A 10764-nucleotide genomic window follows, 5' to 3' on the forward strand; every position below is an offset into this window, starting at 1 on the left:
TGGAAAGGACTGCTCCAGAGCGAAACGGCATCTGTTGAGGATTGGCTATAAAGTCATTTTGCTTGGTACTGGGGCTTTTGAAGTTAGCCGGACGTCTGACAAGTTTGGAAGAGCGAGTTGTGAACATAAACAGGTGCGTTTTGATTTTATGTCAATCAAATAATTGCATTCCATGTGATTCTATTCCAGATCATGTAGTATTCGCCACACTATATCAACCCATAGGCCTATGCATATTTATGCAATGCTGTCAACAGAAACCAACAACTGTAAACTGCCGTAATATTCGATGTTTTTACTATTTTCTATAACATGAAAGGTAATTGATGAAGATGGCATTCTTCATAATAGGCTTTATGCCAATGCCACCAAACAACTATAATGCATTATCGTATCATATCAACAAGAAAGTGACATACCACAATCTGTATTTATTAACCTGAAATAGGCTGTTATAGATGTAGATGTTATAGTTTGTATTGTACCATATTCAATACAATTGTCAGTGTCAAATACAGTTATGATTGTTTGTTAATCATTCAGTCTAGCCAGAGTTGAGTCCCTGCGTAATACATTGTTGTTATTCGTGATTATTAGGCCTATAGTAAATGGTACTACTTATATGCACGACTTCACGATCACTAACTAGGACGACTTAGTTGTAGAACAATCGTGTGTCCTTAGGCAGAGATTTATTTGGTTGTTGGTGTGTTTAGGAAAGTTCACCCGAGTCCCCATTGAACATTTTTTATCCTTTGGACTCAGATACCAATCTACAGTGGCATTTTCGATAATTCCACGCAAGATTGGATTTATAACGGTACTCAATTCCAATCAGCAAATCAAATGTATCTGTTGATTCAGGAGATATTTGGTCCGGTTGTTACAGTGTTTGTTGACTTGGCTCTGTAGACTGCCCTGAATTTAATCTGAGGGTTTTACATCCAGGTTAAATCCCGCATGTCCCAGATTGACGGCATCTCCAAAACCACCACAGCATAAACAGCAGGGAACCACAGAGTTTATCCCCAGTGTCTCACATTAGATCATCCTACAAAGGACAGAAATGATTTTGCATAGATAGTGCTCTTTTCCCTTTGAATGAGTTGAGAGATGAGATATGTTCTGTATCTGCTAAAATGTTCATCCATTCTGTTAGAATGGAAACGGAACTGTCCCTGCTATTGTGTGCTGTCCAAATGACAGTGCTGAAATTATACTCTCTCATGTATGTATGTATAGGCAACCAGTTGGGAATTAAGTTAGAGATAGGTCAACCAATTCCAATTCCAAACAATAATGACAAATAATGATGACAAATAAAACAGCTGATTCATGAGCTTGACCGAATGTGTTTTGTTTTCCTCAGATCACAATGATGACCAAACGATTTGGTAAGCCTGGAGAAGGAGATGTGTCTGAGCTGGTCAGTTCTCTGGCCTGGCTAGATGAGGACCTGAGCTCCCAAGATGGAGAGAGAGGTCCAGAGATGGGGGGCCGCTACGGCCTGGGCCCAGGAGGCCGTGGGAGCATCGAGCTGGGCAGCGAAGACATGGAGGATCAGGAGGAGGAAGACAATTATAATGATGATGATGAGGAGACTGGAATGGACGGAGAAAATGAGGCACCCAAACGGAGGGGGCCCAAGAAGAAGAAGATGGCCAGAGGCAGACAGGAGAGGTTCAAGGCGAGACGCACCAAGGCCAACGCCCGCGAGCGGTCCCGCATGCACGGGTTGAACGACGCGTTAGATGTGTTACGTAAGGTCATGCCCTGCGCCTCCAAGACCCAGAAACTGTCCAAGATCGAGACCCTGCGGCTGGCCCGCAACTACATCTGGGCCCTGTCTGAGGTGCTGGAGAGCGGTCAGTCCCCAGAGAGCCACGGCTTCACAGAGATGTTGTGTAAAGGCCTGTCCCAGCCCACTAGCAACCTTGTGGCTGGGTGTCTCCAGCTGGGGGCTTCTGCCCCCAAAATGATCAACAAGCTGGATGACAAGCCCTTTGGAGGAGCTCCAGGAGTTGGTAGTGGTGTAGCAGGGCAGCCTGGTGGCCATCACCCCCTGAGTGGTCACTACCCCTCTCCGGGCCTGCCTAGCCCCCCTACGGGTCCCTGGAGGCCTCCCACCTCCTCCATATGAAGAGCTTCGAGGGAGGGCCCTACGAACAGCACCCTTCCCCTAATGAGTGTAGTAGCAATGGCACCCCCCCTTACGACGGGCCCCTCACGCCCCCCCTCAGCATCAGTGGCAACTTTGCCCTGAAGCAGGAACCTTCCCCCCACGAGGCTGAGAGGAACTACCCCTCCCACCCTTCCCATTACCTCTCGTCCCTACCCCACTACCCCCCCTCCTCCCTGGCCGGGCTGCCAGGGCCTCAGGGCCACCTCTTCCAGGCCTCGCGCTACGAACTGCCCCTAGACATCCAGGCCTTTGAATCCTTCCCTCCACCACACATGGTCGCCTCACAGATGGGCACTATCTACAGCGAGTGAAGGGGAAAGTGAAGTTGGTTGGCCAGGCAGGGGAGAGATCCATACACAGCCCTGCCTCTGGTCCTCCAACCTTTCTGCACATACATAGGCCCGTGACTCTGTGAATGATTGTGTAGAGAGACAATGATATGACATTTACACTGTCTAGTGTCCTACTCTGGGAGAGCATGGAATGCTCCGAGAGAGAGACTCAACTAAACTCAACCTACCTGGTCATAATGAACCACTGAAGAGATAGAGATGCACCCTTCATTGTATTACTAATTTATTGTCGTTGTTGATTATTATTTGTGTTGACATTATTTGTATTGTCATAATTTGTTTCTGTCTGTGTGATAAGTCTTCCCTCAGTTCCTATTATATGTAGCTGTACTATTTGTTTACCAAATCAGATATCCAGGTATAAGCATCGCACACTGTCTCAGAGACACCCATCCATTTTTTTACTAAAATACGAGGGTACTTGGGCTGAAAGAAAGTCCTCTCTTGTGTGCTTGAGGATGGAGAGAAAATGTGTCAGAAAATGTTGCTCTACACTCAGTTACTTCAACTTCTGCACTGAGGCCCATACTGTAGCCAGCATCATTTTAGCCATATGAACAGAACTGCATTTAATTTATATCCGTATTTAATATTTATTTTGACAACTATTATCCTTTTTGCAATTTTCTCAGCACTGTTTTTGTTTTACTGTCTTCTTGATATATAGCTTGTCGGTCACTGGCAACTTTACTAATGAAGGATTTAAATTATGATTTTCTTTTCGAAGTACGTTTCAGGATTTTGTCTCTTATGGTGTTCATCACTACTGTTTTTGTAAATATTTAGCTGTTTCGCACTTAATTGAATAAATATTCTTATATTATATACTATTTCTGAAGCAACACGTTGCCATGGTTTGTTGTCTTTTCACTCATATGAAATGTGGATATATCAGATATAGGCAACCAGATAGAACATATCATTTTGAGCAGCACATTAGTTTACTCCATAGTGCCATTAGATGTGGGTAGTTATATTACCATTGTACTTTTAAAAACACTCATAAGGTCCCATATTAGGACAGAATATGTCAATGTCTCTGCCTCTGTTTTCTTAACAATCTCTTAATAATACATACACATAGGAATACATGGCGTTGTCGGCGGCTTATGGTAGAACATTGAATTCTGAGTGGTTCTTTATTGTCCCCAGCACAAGGTGCATCTTGGCAAAGAAGAAATGCTCACTAACAGGGATGTTAACACTTTTGTGCACATAATTTTAGAGAAATAAGCTTTATGTGTGTATGAAGCATTTCTGGGATCTTTTATTTCAGCTCATGACACATGGGACCAACACTTTTCATGTTGTGTTTATTTAAAAAAAAGATGCATATAATATAGACAATTGATTTACATTCAGCTGATAATCTAAAAGACAACACTTGTTTTGATAATGGGGTCCTGTGGTTAATGTTAATGAAAATATGTGTGATGTAATTCCTGGGCTGTGCTACAGGGTTTCCCTGCATCTGCCAGGTCAGTAAAGGGCACAGCGGGACACTGGGCCATGGGAAAACAGGCCTGGGGAACAGGTGACTGTGTCACGGAAGGCTTTCTCTCTCTCCTTTCTCTCTCTCCCAATGATTCATTCTACTATACACCTCATGCCAAAACATGTTTAGCCCAAAAACCAAGCTCAGTAAATATCTTAATCAGAAGGTATTACAAACTGTATTTATAAAAAATCTATGGTTAAAAAGCCACTCATTCACCACTCTGGGATGTTTTTGGTAAAACTGCAGTAATACAGTTATACTGTATATAACATTAACATAACATTTAAAAAGTAAACTGAAACGGAACTCAAATTATTTTTATGACACCCTTTACCAGCACTGCTGCTCAAATTCAGGCAAAGTTCCAACACAATTTATATCACCCGACCAAACAACAAAAGTTTACGTTTGACTCTGGCAACAAGGATTTGTTTCAGCACTGTGTTCACATAGTAGAAAAGGAGGGTTCTTGAGACAGACAAAGGGCAGGGGGACAGTGTGCAAAGAGGGAGAGCTGAGAGCAAGAGAATGAGTGTGTGAGTGTGTGTTTACCATTCTGGTCCTTTAGTTTGTGGAAATAAAAAGGAAGGTGCCTCTGTGGCTGTCATCCAAAACAAAAGCCATCCCTCTCACCTCATCCCCTCCTCATCCACCTCTCCTTAGACTTGTGCCTTTTCCAGTCGCACAAGTCCCGGCAGCATGAGAGAAAAGCAAGGGAGGGAAGAAAAGGGAATGATTGTTTTAGTGGGCACCACTGGTCCATTGTAAGTGCAGCCTGTTCTTTCTCTTGACCCCTGACCTGTATTGTTGTGTGGCGCTTCTCGTTCCGATATGAAAGACAGCTGGGAGAACTACGGGGGGGTTGACGGACAGCTGGGGACAAATTGGAGAGAGGGAAAAAGAGGGGGAGAACGAGTGAGTGGGGAAGAAAAAGTGAGGGAGAGAAATGGGGATGCAGGGTGTGAGAGAGCAGAGGTGAATGAAGTCCTTGCTCTATCCATTCACAAGTGTTTCCCTTCCCTATTTTCTCTCCTCCTCGCCTTCGCTCTCAGCCTGGGCATAGGAATGACACATAGCTCCACACAAACACACACACACACACACACACACACACACACACACACACACACACACACACACACACACACACACACACACACACACACACACACACACACACACACACACACACACACACACACACACACACACACACACACACACACACACACACACACACATGTTGGCCAGGGAGAAAGTGCTGGAAGAGTTGATGTCTGGTGTGTTGCTACTGCTTTGTGCCATTGCTATGTTGCTATGGTGTGTTTGTTAAGTGGTATGGGGAAGGGTATGTGGATCATCCTTCTGAAATAAAATGAATTAGTAGAGAAGGAGATATTTATTAAATATCAGATAACAATTTCAACATAACAACATTATGTTTTAACGTTTTAAAAAGATTAGAAAAAGAGAGACAGACACAGTCGAGCAAGAAAGAGCCAAAAAGCTTTTACGGCATATAAAATGCCATCTTGGCCAGTGTGTCGGCAGCAGACAGCGACCTGTGGCAAGTCAGTCAGTCCCATGGGGCAGCTCATATGTCATTGTCATCTGTGACGCAACTCAATCCACAGACATGGACTGATATGCACAGGGCCAGGGTCAACTTCAATGTATAATTATGCAGGCACTGGGAGAAATCTGCCCTATGTATGTCCATGCCCCTCATTGTAAATAATATTTTTTCTTAACTGACCTTCCTGGTAAAATAAAAGTAAAATATAATAAATACAAAATGGACAATATACAGCATCTGGGGTCTTTTGTTTTTGTCTCTCAGAGCACAGCATTACTAATCCACTGGTCAAACAACAGCCTCTCCCATTAAAATGAGAGGTCCTGATCCATAGGGGCCAGCTAGATGGAGGGCTGGGTGGAGGGATAAAGCGTTGTGATTAAGAATGGTATTAATGTGTCCATAGGATCTGCTGGAAGGCTTTAATCAGTGTCTGCACTGCGGTTTATCCCCTAGCCTGCCTTTAAGATGGGGCTAACACTGTGGTCCTCCCTCTCCTCTCCTCCCTCCCTCCTTCCATCCCCCTCTTTCTCTCCTCCTCTTCTCGCCTCCTGGGTCGCAGCGTCACATACAATAAAGGGAGAAAAGAGGGAGAGAGAGAGAGGGGAAGAGAGAAAAAGAGGATAGAGAGAAAGGAGGGGAGGAGAGAGAAAGAGGAGGGGAGAGAGAGAGAGAGAAAGAGAAAGAGGAGGAGGGGAGAGAAAGAGGGGGAGGGAAAGAAAGAGGAGGGCAGGAAAGGAGAGCGAAAGGGGGAGGACAGAGAAAGAGGTGGGGCGAAAGAGGAGGGGAGAGAAAGAGGAGTGCAGGACAGGATAGAGAAAGAGGGAGAGTAAGAGGAGGGAGAGTAAGAGGAGGGGAGATAGAGAGAGAAAGAGGAGGGCATGAAAGGAGAGAAAAAGAGGGAGGAGAGAGAAAGTAGTGCAGAGGTGGTAGAGGTGGAACGGGTCCTGAAACTGAGACGGCTGGGACCCGAGGGGAGCAGCTGGGGAGAGAAAGAAAGGGGGATAGACCTGGGGAGGAAGAGATTTGGGGAAAAGAAAGAGGCAAACAATAAAGGAACAGGGGAGACAGGACGGGGCTGGCTTGGGGGAGGAGAGGGGGAGGGAAAATACAAATGAAAGAGATGTCGGTTAAGACCAGACACAGAGGTAAACTCCCATCCATAGTGTCAAACACAGCATGTCATGAACTTGACTTGATACCACTAAGCTCTACATTGCACAACTGCACATGATAGGACGTCGCCAGACACAACTCTACAACAGCACTTCTGTTCTCATCACCAAAAACAACATTCACTGGACAAGAGTAAACATGTGCCACTAGCCAAACCCCCTTGTACAGAAACAACCATGGTCATTACTTTAAAAACAACACCCTTTCTCCAAATACACCAAGCACAACTTAGAAAACGGGTTGTTTGGATCCCGGATGCTGATTGGTTGGTAGCACGGCGTTATAGCACACAGGGCCTAAGAACCGCCCTTAGTCGGGAGCTATCACACGATATAATGACTGGGTTCTCATGCCTTATTGCTTAAATGTACAGTACTCCTGCCCATATGGAGAGACACAGAATTATTTTTGTGGGGCTGGTTAGAAAAATAAGGGAAAACAGGTTAAATGGAACAATGGTGCCAAAAGAAACTGCAAGAAAGAGAGTTGGTATGTGGTATGGGGGGGGGGGGGTGAACGAGAGAAAGAGAGCAGATCGGCGGACTTAATACGTATGTGAGTGGATATAAAAGGTGATATTGTGAGGTTGGGATGAGGGGGTGGGGTCCTACCCCTCCCAGAGCTGTGTGAGAAGTACTAGAGTGTCGGAGTTAAAGAGCTTCTAATGGGCTCTGGGTGCTGTCCTGTTTACCCTGGGCCCCCCCTCCTCACGCCCACTGCTTTGTGGAAGTTGCCTGGCTTTGAGGCTCCCACAATGGGGCGAGCGGAGGGACAGATGGGGGTCTCTTTGGAAGAGCCAGGGCACAAAAAGAAGGCAAGGTAGGAGGGCCCGGAGCAGAGAGAGCATCTGAGAGAGAAGAGAGATTTGACGTCTAGCAGCACGCACTGCTGCCATCAGAGGCGTGGCGGGAGAGAAAGAGGGACGGAGAGATGGAGGTGGAAGAGAAAAGGAGGAAAGTGACAAAGGACGTTTTTCTCCCCTTTCAGATATTCTGCGAGGAGTCACGTAGCGTAGGCCGAGCCGAGTGTTTCCCTGGTCTGCTTGTGTCAGCTTTGTGAAGTAAGTCTGGTTCCGTCCTGCCCGGACCAGAGGTGTCATGGGGGTCATGGATCTGTCCTCCAGGGTCAAGACCACTGTGTCCTTTGAGCTTTGCTGTTACATTCCCTGTTGATTCTGTGGGCAATCAATGTTGGTCGCTGATAAATATTCTAAAAGGCAGGGTGAGCTTACATGAGGCCCTTTGCTCCACTTTATTAGGAGCTAAAATGAATAAATAAAGTTACTTTGAGAGAGAGAGAACATTCAAAGGGTGAGTTAAGTTATACTCTGAACATACGTGATTCAGTTATAGTGTTTTGTACGTGAAAGCAAAGCTGTTTGGGATCAGTGCACCAGGGGACCTATAGTGATGGATGAAGAAGGAGGAATGGAGGAGGAGATGTAGGGTGGAGGAGAGGTATGGAGAAAGGGATGGAGTAGGAGAGGAGGTGCAGGGGAGGGACTGGGCACAGGAGCAACAGATGGGGTGTAATTTGGAGCTCAGCTCGGGTTGTAAACTTTCTGTTGGGAACATCTGTCCGTCTGTCCATCTGCCACCCACTTTCACCACACTGTTTATACACAGGAGAACACTAGATCGTTTGTTTAGTAGAGGCTCCTCAATTAGTCGGGAAGTAGTAACTTTAAAACTCAGTTGTTAGAGTTTTGTTAGAGATCATATAATAACTGAATCGACTGTTGCGGAAACCCACTGGGCACACCAGGTCCTTTCATCATGGATAATTGGGTAATATTTGGTTGAGACCATGGTTGACCAATGAGATTACACCCTTTATTAAACCCACTCAAAAAGCCTGCCAAATGTTAGTTGAATTTCCACTGTGTTATCACTATGCTTTCAGCCACCTAAAAAGTACAACCAAAGTTCAACTGCGAACACAATGTCAGATATTGCGTGCTTTGTCTAATAGCAGAACCAAATGACCTGGATTGCAGTTGAGATTACATTACAAGTACCTGGTGCAAGTGATCCATGCCGCTCGATTGTGACGATCTCCACAGACCTGAGACAAACTAGGTAACGCTATCTTGAACATGCAAACGATATAGGAGGACATAAGAAGACATTTACAGTTACAGGAAACAAAACAATGAATCTATATATAGTTCCATCTGAGCCATTGGCTCAATCCCATTTTTTTTATGTTTATTTTTGGTTGAGTTGGAGACGTGAATTTATTGTGTTTTAAAAGTGATGTTGAATTGTGTTTGGTTGTCAACACAACCAATTATCAACCTTTGGAGGAGATGTATATTCTGCTTGGATAGTTCCATCTGTGCCACTGACTTAGTCTGGCTTTAATTCCAGTTTTGAATTCCAGTTTCCTTCTACAAATGAATAGTAAATAGGGTGTATTCACCTCTCCATCTCAACCACCAATCTAAATTAACCCTTGTGTAGTCTTAGCATTCTGTTTACTCCCCTTGACCATACTTCACTAAGCCCCTCAAAATAAAGCAACTTCATTGAATTTTAAACCCCAAATCTATTTTGCATGAAGAAACAACCTTTCATTCATCACAAGCTTTGTGAATATCTGGGTTTTCCCTCTTCACAATGCAGAACGACTGCATTTAATCAGTGAACACCACTCATTTTTATTACAACACCCCTGTCACAATTGTTTTATTTACTGAAGTAGAGGTTTATTATTATTATTATTGCTAAAGTTACTACATAGGTGTAAACATCACTTTTTTTAGCAAGGGATAGCACTTGTATATAGTAGCAGAAATGTGCAGAAATTAGTTTTGAATGCATTTTATTGAAGGGAAACAATGAACAGCCTTGAACCTTTTTGGCAACATAGTGATATATTCGTACATACTGTACAATGAGGAATTCAACTACAAAAAACGAGTCTTATTCCATTTTTTAACCATTGCCCCCACCCACAAGGTGTATAAACAACAACAATAAATAATAATAAAATAAGATAATAGATACAAAACAAAAACGTGAAGAACATAAATCAATCAACTCTAATTAGCACATGTATGACAGTATGCAAGTGTGTGTGCATGGACTTTGCAGATGTACAGTGGGGAGAACAAGTATTTGAACACTGCCGATTCTGCAGGTTTTCCTACTTATAAAGCATGTAGAGGTCTGTAATTTTTATCATAGGTACACTTCAACTGTGAAAGACGGAATCTAAAACAAAAATCCAGAAAATCCCATTGTATGATTTTTAGGTAATTAATTTGTATTTTATTGCATGACATAAGTATTTGATCACCTACCAACCAGTAAGAATTCCGGCTCTTACAGACCTGTTAGTTTTGCTTTAAGAAGCCCTCCTGTTCTCCACTCATTACCTGTATTAACTGCACCTGTTTGAACTCGTTACCTGTATAAAAGGTACCTGTCCACACACTCAATCAAACAGACTCCAACCTCTCCACAATGGCCAAGACCAGAGAGGGTGTAAGGACATCAGGGATAAAATTGTAGACCTGCACAAGGCTGGGATGGGCTACAGGACAATAGGCAAGCAGCTTGGTGAGAAGGCAACAACTGTTGGCGCAATTATTAGAAAATGGAAGAAGTTCAAGATGACGGTCAATCACCCTCGGTCTGGGGCTCCATGCAAGATGGGGTCATCCTTATGACATTTTGTGCTGCCATCCTGCCCTGGTTGTCATATGGTGACAAGGACAATGTTATTTTGCTGTTCTTTGACAAAAATGTCTCTCTTTCAGCTTGGGGGATTTCTTCTTCATCTGAAGATGATGCATCCTGCTCTGGGTTGTAATTCTTCCCCATCTTCTTCTTCAGATACCTCCTCCTCTTCGCAATCATTGTTCTCTAGTTCCTCCTGGACATCTGGAAAAATCAAATCTACGACCTGTTGGGCACTGAAACGTGAACTCATGGCTTCAGCAAAGAGAGAACTGGGGGGACTGTCATCTGCAGCA

General features: G+C 44.1%; 1 protein-coding gene across 1 annotated transcript; it reads left to right on the forward strand.

Annotated features, from left to right (window-relative positions):
* The first annotated feature begins 1375 nt into the window (after window positions 1–1375).
* On the forward strand, window positions 1376–2493 carry neurod4 (neuronal differentiation 4). Its single transcript, XM_064956084.1, is given in 2 exon segments — window positions 1376–2093; window positions 2096–2493. Coding segments are annotated over 2 exon segments (1116 nt in total).
* Window positions 2494–10764: the final 8271 nt, after the last annotated feature.

Source organism: Oncorhynchus masou, chromosome 33, assembly GCF_036934945.1.
Source record: "Oncorhynchus masou masou isolate Uvic2021 chromosome 33, UVic_Omas_1.1, whole genome shotgun sequence".
NCBI classification, from domain to species: Eukaryota; Metazoa; Chordata; class Actinopteri; order Salmoniformes; family Salmonidae; genus Oncorhynchus; species Oncorhynchus masou.